This window comes from Ruditapes philippinarum, unplaced genomic scaffold, assembly GCF_026571515.1.
Source record: "Ruditapes philippinarum isolate M1 unplaced genomic scaffold, ASM2657151v2 ctg578_1_1_1_1, whole genome shotgun sequence".
Taxonomy (NCBI): Eukaryota; Metazoa; Mollusca; class Bivalvia; order Venerida; family Veneridae; genus Ruditapes; species Ruditapes philippinarum.
Window position 1 is genome coordinate 274,238 of NW_026865402.1, and position 18,895 is coordinate 293,132.

Genomic DNA, 18,895 nt, shown 5'->3' on the forward strand with positions numbered 1-18,895 from the left:
TCTGTGCACATATATAAATCACCTGTCAAATGTTCTAAATTAAAGAAAATGGGAAGAAACTTTGGTCATATCTCAAGATTATTGCGGCATGCAGAAAAGTCTTTTGGGGAGATATTTAGTGCACCATACTGCACTCCAACAAATCCAGTAAAAGCAGCTATCAGTCAGGTAATTCATGAGTAACATTGCCAAATTATTTTCAGTTTTCATATCGGGTCACAGGTGAATGTATTTTTTTTGTCAGTGGGTCAAATATCTTCACAATTACAAAAGTGAGATTAACAGTGCTTAATATGATTTGCACATTTATGTATTTTAAGGAAGAACATATAACAAGATTGGTGTGAAATGTTTTTAACTTTTCATTTTCAGCATTTAATCATGTAGTCTCCATATTTTGACTGCAAGATCCAAACGATTTTGTAATCTAATATTACATAGATGCCTGTCTTTAAGGGCAACCATCGTCTATATAATAAAAAGCCGTAAAGCAACATTACCATGCATGCAAAAAATTGCATACATTCAAACTTATTAAATTTGTACTGTTGTAGTCATTTATATAATTTAGTCCAAATTATATCGGACGTTACAGGCTTGTTATAGTTTATGTCGGTCAAGTCTGCCCAGAAGCAAAAATATCTCAAAGCGACATCATATTTATAGGACTACTCTTTATTTATGATGGCTGATCTGGTACATGTAAAAGTTATAAGGAAAAAGTTATTTACTTTCAGAGGATCGCAGTAAAAGATGAGGCTGCTCCTGACGTACTAACTGATACATTTGGTCGGCATCATACATACCTGAGAATATCATTAAGTGAAAGATGCAATCTCAGATGTAAGAATAGTTTGTAATTTTGCAATCATTTTGATAAATGTGAAATATTACCAGTTTTTTTTTTCTTCTCACACCATCATCAGCATTTGAGCGCCAACATCGGCATCACACTTTGATGCAAGATGGCATCTCCAAAACTACAGATACAAGATGGTATCTCCAAAACTACAAAAGGGAATGAGTTGAAACTTCACTCCCTTGTTCTCTGTAATTATCAATCATGATGAGCCCAGGTCCCACTATTAGTTACCCTTTTACAGAGTTATGATGCCCCTTTTCTTATTGTCAAGCTCTGAGAATATTCGAGCATGTTGTCTTATCTATGGAGACTGAGCCCTTATTCTTAGTACATTGTACATATACTATAGGCAAAGTGCTGTATCTGCAAACTAATATTAATATTGAAAGTACATTGCGAGGGCTCAGCGCAAGACTATTCTAACTCAATATTTTTCAGAAAATGGTTTTTTGACATTTTCTTGTATAAATTTCTTCAATGCATGTTCTGTTAAAAAGACATAATTAATTTCCCACTAATTTTAAAGTTTTACACATTTTAAGAAAATATTCTATCTGGTGATATAATATATTCAGTGCAAAACTATTCTAAGTCAAGTTAGAATAGTTTGACAATCACTTTTAAGTTAAACCCTGGATATTCTTTTATGCAAGACTATGCTAACTTCAAGTTAGAATAGTCTAGCGAAATTAAAGATGCTGTTAACAGGAGTTATTGCTATTGGAACTATTCTAACTGAAAATAAACAAAGATTGATGATGTCATCACAAGCTTTCATGATGTCATAAATTACAAGAATATTTATGACACTTCTTCTATGATCATATTTTACAGAATTTTACAGTTTTAAAGCATTCTAATGTGTTTTGCGTGTTTTTTTGGTTGTTTTCAAGATGAAGAAAATTTGTATCCTCATTTATTCAGTCAATATCAAAGATTAATTTATTTTACTGACTGCATGACATTTCAAATTCTCTGTACAAATAATAAAAAAATAGAAAATCAAAACTCAGTATTATTCAATATTAGAAGAAATTTTACCTTTTTAGTCTAGAAATTTTAACTTTGTTTATAGAAATGATGAATATTCAATTTGCCTACATTAAGATAAGCGGTTTTAGCCAATCAAGTTCAATGGATGGAGAAAGTGATAAGTGCTCCTTAAGTTTTATCATCATTATTATACCAACTGTGCATTGAATACTTATATGTTATAAGGTTTTTAAAATTCTATTCAAATACTCATATGGGAAAAGAAAATGGAACAAGCAAAAAGGCAACAATATGCCTGTAACAGTATTAAAATAGTATAATATTAAATCCTGGGATTAAGTATGCAAAATGGGCAGTGATATTTTCTGACAATCAGTGTTTATGAAAGCATGCAGTTTTTATAGAAAGGTCCTTTCCAGTCTGACTAAAGTTTAGATCTGATTGTCTCCGTATTTGTTTAATTTTCATTGTAATTTGGATTTCCCAGGAAAGCTATTTTTAGCAATGAAATCAAACCGTCCTTTACAGATAGGAATAAGACAAAGTATCAAAATATCATTTTCTGTTTAGCATCGATATAAATAAACATATTGTGATTTTTGATAGAAAAAAAATTGTTTGAAGTAATGTGAAATACACTGGAAAATTAATGACTACATTTTTAATGGGCATTGTTGTTTTGCCAGTTTACCTGCCGCCTATATGGACAACACCATGTTTGTCCTCGAAATTGTGAAAATGACAATGGTTTTTCCAGCCATTTAAATTAGAAACCATATGGGTTTTAAAATTTTGTAAGCTCACCGATAATTGGCTGTTTGAAAGGTAATATGAGAAAGTGACAACCTATTGGTGGTTGTCAGATCCTAATGCGTAGTGTTAATTAGCATATTGGAGCCCATTCTTAAATTTGCATGCAATTTATGCACAACTTTTTTGTTTTTCATAATGAATTTATATTGCCTCCTATTTGTTAAAGAAATTTATAATTTGTTTGGTAGTTGGGTAAGAAAAGGGATGAAAAATCAGAAAAAACTCTTATAGCAGTTTGTCTCTTACCAGTACTCCTTAAAGGTTCTTATTATTCCAGTTCAAATAACATGATTTAAGTTTTCAAGCCTGTACATAATTGTTTCTTTCTTTGTATTTAGAAAAGTATACTTAATAATACTAGATATTTATCTAGAAATACAATTTAATCAGAGTTATGTGTTTATTAATTTTGAATTTTTGAAATTTTTTTATTTTAAAAACTTCCAGAACTTTCACTGAATTTATGTATCTTCAGCAACCTTTATTGCTTACAGTAAAAATTATTTTGTTTTGTATAATTTATTTCTTAAAATAAGGATTGTTTTTACCAAAACAGCAACATTCTTTTACATTATGACAAATAAGTAATACTATGTAATATTATGACATTTAATTACTACTAAAATATATCTTCTAAAGTTCTAAAGAGTTTCATTTAATTTTGTGTTAAGTATTTAAATACACTTTTAAAATGTCAGTTTCTAAAAAATTGTAAATTTTGATTGGCGAACTAATTGTAAAATTCAAAAAGTGTTTTCCTGGTGCATAATTGTCAATTTTATTATGTTTCAATAGTGTCTATCATGCATTTATTGAACTTATATACATATTAGTTACTGGTACAAATGTTAAAAGAATAAAATGTTTCCTTAGATAAAATATTTCAGTTATTTTAAAGTGGGGTTTAGTATATTATAAGATTGAAATATATTTCATAAAATGAACACCTGATGCGATATTTTGACACAGCCACAAGTGATAAAATAACACCATTATAACATTAAATGAAATATAATTTGATCTACCAATTGCAAAATAGTTATTTCATCTATTTTTAAAGGTTTTAAGGCACTTTGATTTTTGTCTGTGTATCATCATAATATATATTACTTTATCACATTATGTTTATATTCAAAAAATAATTCTGTAGTATTTCATGAATTCTGTTTGATTTTTAACTTATGTGCAAATATTTAAGTGCTTAATTCTCATCATTATATCACATTATACTAATGACTAAGTGTATTTCTCACAATATGTCCATTTATTACATGCTTTTCAGTGGACAGTAAAATTATAAAATATAATTATCACAGTAGCCAGACTATATCTAAATGCGGATGAAAAGAATATAACTTAAATACATAGAAATACTGTCCGATTGCGAATACACACCATTATGAGTAAAATGTGCTTGAATACGAGAAACACATAAATATCTAGTTATCTACACAGTCATATCATTTTAAAAATGTAACATTATTTCGTAAAAGTTTACAGGATTATTTCTTAACAAGAACTATGTGACATGATGATTTTATGACATCATTAATGAGAGCGCATGTCTTTATTTGGCAAAAGTCAGGAAAAAATATTAAAACCGATAAAAAAGCATGGAATAAATAGCAAATTTGTTTTTTATATGCAAGATCATATTATATTTGTAAAATTATAGTCACAAAACAATTTTTTTATAAATTGAATTAATGATATTATGATATATCTTTTAAATTTGCAAAATGTCTAATGTGTTAGTAAGTAATTTCTCAATAACATAATGTATTTTTTACCAGTACCTATTTAAATTAAAAATAAAAAGAGACTTAAAGCTGCATGCCTCCAGATGAACCAAAATATTTCAATAAAACCAAACTTGGAACAAAAGTATTCAGATTTCAAGAAAAGTAAAAAGATTCAAGATAAAAGTAACAATTCCATGTTATGTGCGATTTATGACTGATTTTGCAGTATTTTCAACCTTAGTTCTATTGCATTACTAACACAGGGCTATTTTAGCATATTTTGACCTATTTTTGGTAATTTACATGGTTTGTAAGTGCTGTTTGCAATGTGAAAGTTATTTTCTTTTTTCACTTCACAATATTTTACTTTATAATACATTTTCAAATTTTTCATGAAAATCAGCATGAATCTGGAGGTGTGCTGCTTTAAAGGATTGTGAAATTCCTACAATGGAGGGTTAAAGCAGTCCTTTAATTGTGCATCAACAAGGATGCATTCACAGCCCAAGCATGCATGCAATGCTTTCTAGCACAAAGTACCATATGTTCATCATTTCATTATTTGTGTCATTTTAGTCAGTTTTTTTTTACATGGGAATGTGTATAAAAACAAACGATATGACTAGAATGAAAATTATTATCCTATTCTTGTGTTTGATGAGATAATAAGTCAAGGCTGCCATCACTTGTACCTGCTATATATTTTAGTAGGGTATAAATTACTGATAATTATGCAAATATGTAACAATATCAAATTATACTATATAATATGGTCTTAGAAAAACCCCAAACATTAATATCCCTTCAAAAAATATTTAAAAAACAAATTTACTTTCAAAAAGTAAACATATATTCTAACTTGATAGATAAAAGACATTCTTAACTTTCAAAGTATTGCAAAAGTAATCTAACTTAAGATAGAATAGTTTTGCACAAGATATAGGAATCAAACATACATATATTATAGTATTAAAGTATTACTACTCAAGATAGAATAGTTTTGCACAATAAATATTCAGGAATAAGTGGCTTTTCTAGTGCAATACTAGGCTATGTTAACATGTAGGCAATAAAATGCATATTTTACACTTTTCTTGAAAAAATGAACATGTACACAACTTATTTCTATTTTTTGATAAGATTGGTTGTGATTTTTTTTTCAAAAAATGAAATCACAATAAAATAACATATTTTTTCCATTTCCTGAAAATTTTTCAAAATACAAGTTAGAATAGTCTTGCGCCGAGCCCTCGATTGCATGAAACTAAAAAATATTTTTCTTCAGGGATTATGAATATTTATTGGCGACGCCGGTGAGCGGCGTCGTCTATTATGGAACGCTTTTTATTTTTGCCTGTAGAAGGAGCTGTTATTATTAGCAGTTAATTTCATGTTGTGTAAGTTAGATTTATTTTGATTCGTAAAAATCAAGTAAACAAATATATTGTTATATTTGTATTTAATAGCGAGCTCGACGAGCTGGCCCGAAGGGCCTGCTCGCAAAGCGAGCTTTACGGTAACGCGAGTACCTGCTAAGTGATGGTTTTGAAAACTTTCGTCCAAAGTACCGAATTGGACACATCGCAACCTTTCGAATTTAAAGATAACGATAAAAACTGAGGAATTCTGACTGAAAACGGATGTGTAGACTGGTCACCCGCGCACGTCAATGGGAACCATAATTGGACAGGGAACCAGAATAACGGAAGCTGTGGTCGATAAAATGAAAATCGAAGGCGCCATTTTGTTTGAAATCTGATAAATAAAAACAATTTTTGTCGAATTTTGTTGTGAAAACTATCTAGAATGAAAGAAAATGGTCTAACTAAGAAAATGAATCCGAACACCAAAATCTTTTATTCAGTCGTTAACGCTGTACAGACGTTTAAAATATTGTTTACATGACGTCACAATGTAGCGCCAAACAGCACGTGCAAAACAAACAAATCGAGTACGCTATTTTAATGTCGCAAACGTTTTAAGTTTTACATTTATTTCACTTTAAATAATCTTTATTTCGCTTGAAAAAATATAGAGTGAAATAAAATAAACAAAGTTTTATCAATGTTTTCAAAACTCGTTATTCATTTCACGACAGGGGCGGAGCCATATTTAACACAGTACGTGTGACGTCACACGCACTCGTCACTGCATTTGAAATAAAAATGAGCGATTATTTCATACTATTTCACGTAAAAGTACATCGAGCTCGCTTTGAGGCTTTGCCTTTTTTCATATTAACTTTATGTAAAAAGCATGTGCATTGTGATATTATTTTCACGAAATTGCGGGTTAAGTTTAACAGCTTGTCCCTTAGTTTTAATGACAATACTAAAACCCGGATTTCGAATATCGTTGTGGTCTAGATTGAGGCCGTATCATTTATACATTTTCAAAATTTTCCTACAAGAAGAAAGTTCACCTGCAATTGAGTATAAGGATAGGTAATGGAACTGTTGTAAACGATTATCCTATTGATTTTATCCTTATTACATTTATCTGTTGCGCAGAATGGTTGTTTTTACAAAGTGTACCAGTATCCGGATGTTGAAAGCTATCCGATTTTCTGCAATTACTGCTGACACATGGCCATCTATTTTTTTATGAATACTTTACCATTAATTTGCATGGCTTGATAAAATTGAACCTGCAACATTTCATAATTTTGCTGTTTATCGTGTTCTTTTGGGTTTCAGGTTTTCTTTATTTTAAGGGGAAGTAACTTATGTTTACTAAATTATTTGTTCTTTTCTGTCTATCTTAGGTATTACTTATAATACTATTTTTGTTGTATATAATTCACCAGTTGTAAGGTCATCAAAAGCATGTTAATGTTAATGTTAGGATTTCATATTTATTTAATATAAACTGGGAATTATTAATGTTATGTGCATGTACATGTATATCTTAGACAGTAGTATATTGATATGTTGAGGCAGTATTGCATGATACTTTTAGATCTACAAAGGGCATTTGATACAGTTGAACACACTATCCTGCACATGAAGAAGTTGTTTTTCTTCTTCTTCATGAAACTTCAAGCATCTGCCATATATAATGACATTCTTACATGGTTTAAGTCTTATCTCTGATAGTAGCTGGTTGATGTGGCTGGTACTTATTCTACTACTGCTCTGAGTACCTATGCTGTCCCCCTGATGTTCATTTTAGGTCCTCTTTTATGTCTAATATATGTCAATTACATGTCTTCAACCCTAAGCAATAAGCTTTTATTATAATGCACAGGCACGAGTATCAGACCTTGGATGAAAAAATATGGCCAGATTGATAAAAAAACCTGTGTTCATCTTAAAAGTGTCAACAACCAAAATAAAATGTAAATAATAACCCCCTTTAAAAATATACTTCAAGTTGATAGTATATTTTTAAAGGGGATCATTATTTACATTTTTTGTTTTGGTTTTTATAAACACAGTTTTTTTTATCAATCTGGTCATCTGGTCATATTTTTTCTTCCCAGGTCCGATACTCTTGCCAGTGATTATATGCTAATGACTCAGGAATCCTTGTGTCTCGTAAAATAAATCTGAAGAAATTCTTTCTTATAACATGAGTCTTATAAGATTGCTTAATTGACTATAAATTGCCTTTGCATCTTGGCAAGACAGAGTCTATTCTTTTTTGGTTTAAGTTTCAACTTAACCTGGCCCTAGCCTCCAGGTCACATGTAATGGTACTGCTATAAAGTACACATCTTTTGTTAAGTATTTAGGTGCAAATCTGGATCAAATTCTTTTGGCGTCGCCCTTTGATGCTTTGCATCAATGCTTTTCTTGTAGTATTAATCAAATATTATTCAACACATGTAGTGAGGTAACAAGCATAAGGCATGGTTACAATGATCCATACAACTGATGAAACTACAATGTAATTTTTTCAATCGATTGTAAGTTAGGTGATATTTCTATTGTACATACTTTATGTGATATAATGTCTGAAATACCTCATATAACACATACTACTTCAAATCTGTATGTATTCATTATCTTGATAGGCCAATATTGTATGCCAGAAGAAGGGGTAGACCTTACGCCAAAAGAAAAGTTACTGAGTACTGAGGAGATATTGCGGCTGTCTGAAATGTTTGTACAAGAGGGTATAACAAAAATAAGGCTTACAGGAGGTGAACCATTAGTCAGGAAGGATTTAGCTCATATAATAGGTTAGTAATTTATTGAATTGTATATTTTGAGTATCGTAACCTTAACCTGTGGGAACTGAAAGTGATTAGCCTTTGCCTCCCAATTAGAGCCAGGCCAGTCTGCATATGCTTAATAGAAGTTGGTAACTTAACTTTTGTATGCTTAAATACTTAAAATTTGAATGGATGGTTCAAAATTCAAATCAGGGCAAGTCCATTATAAAAATTCTGCAGGTTAAGGTTTAAGATAATATGAAACGTACAGTAATATGGATCAGTTTGAATATATACATTGTATGATAGGAAGGATAGTCTAGTTGATGTCACTCAGCATTACCATTTATCATGGTTGAAACTGTTACTTGACATTCTAATACATATAAAACTTCAGTATTGATCATTATAAAATGCATTTTCCTTTGAAGATGTCACCAACACTTACAAAATGGATACTTTAATTTAAAACATGGAAAAGGAGCGTACATGTAATTACAATTGGACTGCTGTTTGTAATAAAATGTATATATTTTTGTTTGGTTTAAAATGGCAATGGAATCAACAGAAAAATTATACTTTTAAATTGGCATGACATTGTATATATAATGTATATGATCACACTCATGCTTTGCTGTACTTGCAGAAGGAATGAATAGGTTACGTCCCTTTGGCTTACAAACTATTGCCATGACAACAAATGGTGTAACACTTGCCAGAAAACTTCCACTGCTGAAAGAAGCAGGTTTAGATTTGCTCAACATTAGCCTTGACACTCTAATTCCAGCCAAGTTTGAGTTTATAACTCGACGGAAGGGTTGGGATAGGGTCATGAACAGTATTGATAAGGCATTAGATCTTGGATATGATCCTGTAAAGGTACAGTAATTGGTCTGATTATAACATACTACAGTGATATAACTTTAAAAAATATTTTATTTTTTAACTCTCACCACACAAAAATGTCTTCAATGGACAATCAATGGACTTGTCTGTCTTCATTCTGGACAAAACCATTCATCAGTTTTTCAAAATATGTACTGACTGGAAAGCAAATAGTGCAGAAAAAATTATCAGACTGCACGGATCTTGGTCAGCACTGGTTGCATGGGTAGATTGCCAGCAGGCAAAGCATAAACTTGCCTATGCCACAAGTATAAGGTCACTGCCAGGCTAGGGTGTATAGCTCTGCCATTGACAAGACTATTAGCTAACTTGGCTGCTAATGTTTTAATTTTGTATCCCTTTTAAAAAATAAAAAGGGAATTTCCAAATTCAAGAATGGAAAGGCGATATACATTATTTTCAGCGGGAAAGAGGATTTTATTTTAAAAATAAATTATTTTTTTCGTAAATTTAAAAAAAAAAAACCAATTTCTTTTAAATCATTTTTTATCAAAAAAATTTTAAAGTTAATTTTTTTTTACCCCCAAGGGTTTAAATAAATAAAAAAACCCACAAAAGGGTTTTTAATTTAAAGTAAATATCAGTTATTTTATTGAAAATTTGACATTTTAAAATATTTTGATTGTATTGATTTTTTTGATAGATGGTTTTTAATGATTTTCTTTCCTTAAAAGGTAAACTGTTTTTTGGTAAAAAGGGGTTAAAAATGAGAAATCAATGATTTTGTTGCACTAACAGAAAATAAGGTAAATTTTATAGATATTAAAAAGGATCTGGAAAAATATACAAGACATGTTTAAGATTATATTTTTTCTATATAAAAGATATTTTCTGATTGTTAACAAGGGAAAAATTGAAAGAATAATGCTTTGTAAATTGAAACATCAGTTTTTTGCTGACTTTGAAATTCCAGGAGAATCATGATTTGAGGAAGAACATTTATTTATTCTGAAATGCAAACATTTACTTTCCATTCTACTTCATCTTGATGTTATTGATGTCAAAAAAAAGTCACTTTAGTTAATATAACATGTACAAGGGCTGTCCGGCATTCAAATGGCTTCTAAAAGAATTTTACTGAAATTTAATAAGCCTTTGCTGTGTTTACATGCCAAAAACAACCATGATATTGTTTAATTTGATTACATAGAACAAATTATAAACTACCTGGTAATGCAATGTGCATAACCAGATTTCAAAATTTACCTGGGCTCTGATTGATTGAAATTTTAGCTTTGATTTTGAATTATTTTCTATTTATTGATAATCAATGTTATTATATCTGAATTTTCTTTTATTGTTTTGTAGAAAAAGATATAAGTTTTAAATAAAATTTTAATCCCATTTGATGTAAAAATGGAATTTAAAAGATGGGCCATCAGAAATTTTTTAAAAGACATACAAGAAAGATACCCCACTGTATACAGGATGAGTGATCTACCTAATGACACATCTAAGGTAAAATAGTGTCAGACATATCTGTAACAGGAAAACAAATGATTAAAGCTGCTGCTTTCAAATGATTTAAAAAACCTTTTTAAAATAGACAGAAAAAAATGTGAATGTTTATGACTTTTTGTGGTATTTTTTACCAATTTCCACCCCTGTCAAATGCGAAAGGGCTTTTTTCATATTTTAAAATCTCTTATTGGTAATTTATAGGGATTGTTAGTGCAGTTTTCAATGTGTAAATTACTCTCTGTTCACTTTACAATTCTTTACTTTTTTCAAATTTTCATGAATTGCTCTCTAGAAAGTAAGTGCCTAAGATTATATAGCTTAACCCTAAACCTACTGAATTTCTAATAAAGACTGTTCTAGGTTCCATTTTTGAAACTGTCCATTGTTCAGTTAAATAATATCAAGACAAAAAAATTGAAGTTGGTCACCCTTTATTATAGAGTTTGGGGTTAAAACTGATATTTTTTAGACGGGCCGGGCTCAATATGGTGGCAAAGGCTAAAAATTTTCTGTTCCAGCGGGGGTAAGGTTAGATACTCAATTAAATACACCTTTACGCTGTTTAAAAATGAAAAATGTTGTAAAAAATTGGGCGAATTTGGGGGGCTTTTTTCATAGTTTAGAAATTCTGGTTATTTTTTAAATTAAATTTTTTAAAGTTTATTAATTTTGGGAATTTACAACATTTTTAGGCCTACAAAGTTGAAGGGTTCAAAGGTCAGGTGGGTTTTATTACCTCAATGAGTGAACATTTTTGTGGATCTTGCAATAGACTTCGTCTGACTGCAGATGGAAATCTGAAGGTATGTATTTATCTGTGATATTTTAATTGTACTTTTAAATTATTTTTCTTTTACATTAAAGAAACAAAACAAAAACACTGATGTAACTTAAATTTTGAAGACAACTTTCCATTATTTAATACTTAAATAACTAAGCAGAATTTTTGCATTACTCATTTGAATAAAATTACTTACTTTATTTTTAGCTTATCTTTTCTTTGTCTCCCCGGCATCCCTGTCACACTTTGGTTAAAATTTTGCCTGCAAGTTAGTATCTCTGGAAAAAAACTACTGAAGGCATTTGGTTGAAGTTCACACACTTGTTAATTCTGAGTTACCTTTTTACAGAGTTATGTCCCTTTCCTTACTGTCAAGCACCAAGAATAGTCGAGCACACTGTCTTACAGACCAATCTTGTTGAATGTATTTCTTGCTAAATATATTTAGGTAGCCTGATATAGGATATTTTAGGTCACCTTGTGACATCAAAACATCCAATCAAAGAAGAGCATTTTGTTGTCCGCATGATATAATTATGATATACATATATCTACATTTATTTTCGAAGGTATGTTTATTTGGTAATTCCGAGGTGTCATTAAGAGATGCATTAAGGGAAGATATATCAGAGGAAGAACTGATGCAGGTTGTTAGTGCAGCTGTGAAGAGGAAAAAGAAACAGCATGCTGGTATGTACAATGTATATCAGGGTTAACCCATTACCTACTGAATTTCTTTATTTGATTTGCCCAGCTTTTAATTTGGAACATTCCATTTGCAGTTTAAGGGATTTTGATATTAAAATACAAAAAAAACTTGGGTACCAGCAATTTAGAACTTGGTCAGACTGCACAGAAGTGTAGAGACTGACCTGCCTCTATACTGGTGGCAAAGGCTAGTCACTCTCAGTTCCAGAAGGTTAAGGGTTAAATTGTCTCAGATAAGATAAGAAGTTGTTAATTCAAGTTTAAATATTTTACTATCAACTTCTAAAAAATGTTGGCTTTCAATGAATGACAGAACTGCATGAATTTTCAGAAAGAGAATTTTCATTATTTTGTGAGTGAGAATTAGTCAATATTATCATGGCTTAAGTTATAAACTTATTATAATAATGTAGACAAATATTATCATATGAATAAAAGATAAAACATGACTATATTTATATTTTTACAGGTGTGCTTAACCTGTCTAAAATGAAGAACAGACCTATGATATTAATTGGTGGGTGACATCATTTATCTTAACACGTATGTACAAATCATGAATTAATTTAATGGAATCTGTGTTTAGTTTATTTTACTGTTAGTAACTAATAAGGATATAGATATCAATTGTGTGCTCATTATTGTTAAATATTTCAGGGTTCTTGTTCAAATTTTGCAGTTATATAATCACAAAGACCAATAGGTCTTAGTGATAAATAACCAAACAATTGAATGATAAATCTTGCATTATTATTATTATTCATTTCTAGACAAGGCAACCAGTGACTATGTATAATCCCAGTATAGCAAATGGATAGCCAGACAGGCAATTTGCATAAAACTGTTATAAAGGTCTTATTATTAATTTGTGGTGCATTTTTGGCATAAAACCTACAATCTTTAGCTTTTAGAAATACAGTAAACTTCACTTATAGCGAACACGGTTATAGCGAACTTCCGGTTATAGGGAACAATTTATTTTGGCCCGAATTTTGGCCTTCTTTATTTAATATAAAAATATATGGTTATAGCTAACACGGTTATAAGGAATTATCGCTTATAAGGAACTCATTTCTTTGTCCCAATTTAGTTAATAGTACAGAAAATTACACTTTTATAACGAACTCCAAAATATTGGCTATCCATTAATAGATCCCGCATTTTCAACGCACGGATTAAAACTCGGGCGAATGTACCGTTTATCGTTGTATGTACTTCAATACATCTATTGAAATGAATTTGTATAGTTTTCTATTTTGGATATTTTTAGCATGAGCTCTTTTCATCAAGATAAAACGGTTATTTATTTATTTTCTTCAATAGTTTTGCTGGAGTAAAATAATTATAATAATTTATAATTGGTTTTCAACATAATCATGCATGCTTGCAAGTATGATCCATTGCAAACTGCAAAGTACGCTTGATTTAAATGAAAAGAAATCTATATCTTACATAATTAAAAGTCACCCTTAAATTATAATAGAAGATATTCAATATAAATGGAAGGAAAAATCGAAAATCTTGTTTATTCTCAATCATGGAAAGAAAACGAAAATAGTTTAGAAACAAAATATTATATTTTATGTGAAATTGAGATAAGGAGTAAAACTAAAACTGAAATAGCAATGATTTTCGAATTCCAAAAAGTACGCTCTCGGGTAGTGTGTCTAAAATATAAATAAATGACTAATATTTCTATTACTTAATCAAATTCTCTTCAAAATGGCGGACAATGGTAAACAATCAGTTCGTTATATGTAAATCTGTTCGCTATAAAAACTACTGATACAAGGAACTAATTCGCTATATGCTTACAAGGAACTCCGGATATAAGGAACAGGTTTTGAATGTCCCAGTGAGTTCGTTATAAGCGGAGTTTACTGTACCAGTAACATTTATTTGCAATAGAAGCTTACTACTATATGTTAGACATATTACTTGTTAATTCACATTCTTTAATTTTAGCTTGTTATTTCTTTTTAGGTAACAATCAGAGAAAGTATTTGGAGAAAAGCTCAAAGATACTTTATGTCCCCCATATTTTACCAAAACCCAGTGATATGGTGAATACCATACCATGCAGATATATACATATCTCTAGTCTTTTATACTGTAATAAAGACATATATAATCAGAAATCTAATAATAGATCAGAGAACAGTGATTTAGAGGAAAAACATAATTTGGAAAGTGATTGGGCCGCATTGAGTAATGATGAAATTAAGAAATATAAATATTGGGAAACCCCTCTTGATTACGATGAAGTCAACACTGCAGACAATGATAAGTCTACCAAGTCCTTGGTGGATTTCCAAACTGAAAAACTAAAAAAATTTACTTATGAGAAAGGTGTTGCAGCTACTACTGCTGCTACTGACAATAATGACAATGATGTTAAAAGTGATACAAAAATTGAAGCACTTACTCACACTGATCAGTCTGGAAGTTTAAACATGGTTGATATTGGAAGTAAAGGTGACTCCTCAAGGACTGCTGTCGCTGTTGGTACGATTTTCCTTGGTCAAGAAGCTTTCAATCTTGTGAAAGAAAACAAAATGAAAAAAGGAGATGTATTAACAGTGGCAAAACTTGCAGGTATAACTGGTGCTAAAAGAACAAGTGAGCTTATCCCTCTGTGTCATAATATTCCCATATCTAAGATAGATGTAGATGTACAACTTGTTGAAGAGTCATATTCTGTGACAGTTTCCTGTCTTGCTAAGACTTATGGGAAGACTGGAGTTGAGATGGAGGCCATTACCGGTGTTGCTATAGCAACTGTTACAATATATGACATGTGTAAAGCTGTTACTAAGGACATGGTGATTGGAGATATCAAACTGACACACAAGTCTGGTGGTAAATCTGGAGATTACAATAGCGCGATATAAAAAAATGGGCATTCCTACATAAAAGTACATGTATATCTATTTAGTATTAGATATGTTCTTTTGATTTTATTCTTTTTATTAATCAGTGTTATTTGGTATGTAGCATTCTTTGGTAGAAATAATGGTAAACGCAATACAGTAAGCCTCTGTAAACTGATAGAATTTGTTTAGATATCATGAAATGCATTCCATAATCCAGTACACTGATGATATTATATAAGAGTTCTACATCTTTAAAAAAAATAGGCATTGACATGGTTTGTCTGATATTTATACTTGTTATAAAGTAGTGATTATGAAAATGTATAAAATTCCTGTAGTTAGACATGTCAACTTAATGATTATATAAGCTAGATAAACTAAAATTTTCAGGTAATCATTGATTTTCTATTATTGTATTCATTTTACATATGCTTTGGATAACCTATAAGAAGATAACCTATAACAATACTTTGCTTTGTCTGACCTAGACTTATTGTGTTGTTAAAATAGGAATGTATATTTTTCTGTCAGACATATCTACATAATTCAGTTTGATTAAAAAAACATTACTATCCATGTGATAAAAGATAAAATGAATATATTCATTTCAATTTATCATTTGATTATTTTACTGATTAAATGTTTTCATGTTTATTAGTTTTAGCGCTTTTGTTTTATATGTTTATGTTTTAAAGGCTGAGTTTTTTTCAGTAATTTTGCTTGGAAATGCTTAAGGCACATTTTGTAACGTTTATGTGCAATAAATCAAAATGTTTGATTTTATATTACATGTAAAAATTATATGCTTTGCAATACTTGTAAGTATCGTAAGTTTAAGATGTGAATATTATTGTTCTTCCAAACGTCTTTGTTTCAAGTCTAGTTGTGCATATAGTCAGCATTTTACAGTTCAATGATTTTTGTCAGAGATATGACCCATGAATGATTTTTTTTAAGTTTGTCCTGACTACCCCTCTTATACCACTAATGCAATTTCAAGGAAACTTTACAGGATTGATTGTTAGCTCAAGTTCTTATGCAAATTACACAAGTTTTCCAGTTAAATATTTTTTGGCTGAGTTATGGCCCTTGTATAAAAGCGGTCTATTTGCCTGTTATTGACTTTTGTGTTCTAGGTTCACAAATGCTGATGCATGCTACAAAGTAATCACAACTCCTGGGGATCATGTCTTTATGGTCTGTATGTCTGTCAATCATAAAACATGTCTTCACTTCTTCTCAAAAACTATTGGTGTAATTTCATCCAAACTAATGATTTAATCAGTACCAAATCTAGTTTTGCATATTGTCAGCAATTCTCAGTTCATATAAACTTTTAATGCATAGTCAATATATGTTTGTGATATTGTAATTGATTTTTGAAAATTTGAATTTATAACATGTTTTATAGGTGCATTTTAAATTTTTCAAATGTTTAAGCCAGTTACTCAGGAATATTTTTTTTGTAAAATTGTGGCAGTTGTTCTGCTCATTCTGAGTGAGTATTGTTTCTGTAAATCTGACTTTGCATTGTATATAAGATAATGGTTAGTTTAGTTAGTGAATATAATCCATCTTCCATACCACTACAATTTGGGATTCTGCATCCATATACATACATATTCTTCTACATGTATTTATAAAATTAGTATGCTACATGTATTAGTTGTGAAGGTTGTATTGAATTCAAGAAAAGTTACTAGTTTTAGACTTTAGTATACTTTACATAGCAAGCTGCTTACCTGCGAGTAAATACTTTTAGTAAGAGGATTGTTAATTGAGTCAGTAGGTAAAAGTTCAATGTGACAGTGATTCATAGATGTTGAAAACCAAAACAGTGTCCACTCATTTGTGTTTTAAACAGGTGATTTTTTTTTCAATGACAATTTATACAGTCAAGTATCATTTTCTCCATTCCTGAATTAATACATAATTTTCTGTCAGTCAATCCATGGGAGGGTCACTAAGGGTTTATGTTTTAAAATTTTACAGTCATTTTACAATCATTGATGGGATATCTTTAGTATATAGTCTGTTGTAAACAGCTTTAGTATATTGTTGGAATTTTATTGTATTTACAATCATGTTGATTAAAGATATTTTATTGAAACACCTTTTGTTATTTCTTTTAATTGATTTTGTGATATATTATGTTAAGAGACTCAAGACTCCATATTATAGTTAATGGTACATCTTATTTCCTTAACTTTTGTTGTAAAAATTACTTGTTTCTTTGCTTATTAACCTCAAACATTGGGAAAATTTACCTTGGCCATTCAAGAGTAGTGTTTTCTTCCTTATATTCCTGTACAGTCAGAGATGTGCTTTTGTGATGAAAATATGTCTGTCATATGTTGTTATCTATCAATATCTTTAAACAGCATATCTAAATTACAGGATGAATTTTGACTGAACTTCACAGGATAATCCTTAGGTTACAAACTGTCTACAAAAGTTATAGTGATATACAAAGTATTCAAAATAAATATGTTACCTTTAGGCTATTAATTACCTTGTAAGAGCATGAATGTTGTTCAGGGTCCGTACTCTCAGTGCCAAAAAAGGCGGGAGAACCCTCGTTATAAAGAAGCATATATTGTATACATACATCATTAATGTAAGGAATGAACCATGACTTGCAATGGACCTGTTTTTCACAAAAATTGATAGATTGTTCATACACTATGGTAAGTTTACATCAAATTAAATTTCTAAGTAAATTGTTGATTCTGTATACAATATACATGTACCCTTGTAATTTATACTCGGTGAAAAAGAACGTGTGCACTTGGTTAAAGGGAAATTCTGTCTACTTCTTCAGGCAAAATATTGGCATATTTGGTGTGGAGGATTGCAGAAATGTATTGACTTAATGGTTTACAATGAAATGAAATTTCATTAATGTTATTATAACTTTGGTTTCTTATAAACTGCCGCGAAGTTGCAGAATTGTGGTTTATGTAAATACGTTTTTGCTTTTGGATATTTGTTAGATGTTGATTGAACATGTTCAAATCCAATTCCATATGCGGATATGTCGGGTTCTTGCAGTTTCAAACACTCGTTGACTCGAAGGTGGATGGATGCAACAGATATTGTTTAATTGTCGGGTAACTAGATCGAAAAGCATTTATTAAGAAGTCACAATTCTGCAACTTTAAGTTTTCAGACTTTCTCTATCTACACGAAACCAAAATTCCGTTAATTACTAAGTAAACCATTCAAATGTTGATACCAAATTTGCCACTATTTTTCTCCTGTAAGCATTAACAGAATTTCGAAGTAATTTACCAAGGGCTCACTTTTCTTTGCAACTGAGTATATTTGATATGTGACACAAAAACAAAATAAACATCATTGATGTATCAGTTAACAAATTTTAAGTACTTGTGGAACAAACTAAACTTATTGTCAGTTCAAAACCAAAAACAACTTCAAATTCAGAAACAAACATATTCCTATGAGAGAAGCTACAAATGCATCAATAAAGTAGTGAGTGACCGGTCAGTTACTTGCCGGTGTCAATCTTTCTTCCTATACAAGCTGTAACTGGTAAACATGTGCTAATTAAGCAACAAAAACACCCGAAACTAATTAACT

The 18,895-nt window shown here is 30.3% G+C and overlaps 1 protein-coding gene across 1 annotated transcript; it reads left to right on the forward strand.

The window, feature by feature from the left end:
- Window positions 1-33: 33 nt before the first annotated feature.
- On the forward strand, window positions 34-15,743 carry LOC132728899 (molybdenum cofactor biosynthesis protein 1-like). The gene is made up of 9 exons (XM_060714609.1): window positions 34-168; window positions 738-843; window positions 8,426-8,593; window positions 9,213-9,450; window positions 10,843-10,930; window positions 11,626-11,736; window positions 12,284-12,404; window positions 12,892-12,939; window positions 14,406-15,743. The coding sequence occupies exons 1-9, from the start codon at window positions 49-51 to the stop codon at window positions 15,311-15,313; spliced, it is 1,908 nt and encodes a 635-aa protein (XP_060570592.1). The 5' UTR covers window positions 34-48; the 3' UTR covers window positions 15,314-15,743.
- Window positions 15,744-18,895: the final 3,152 nt, after the last annotated feature.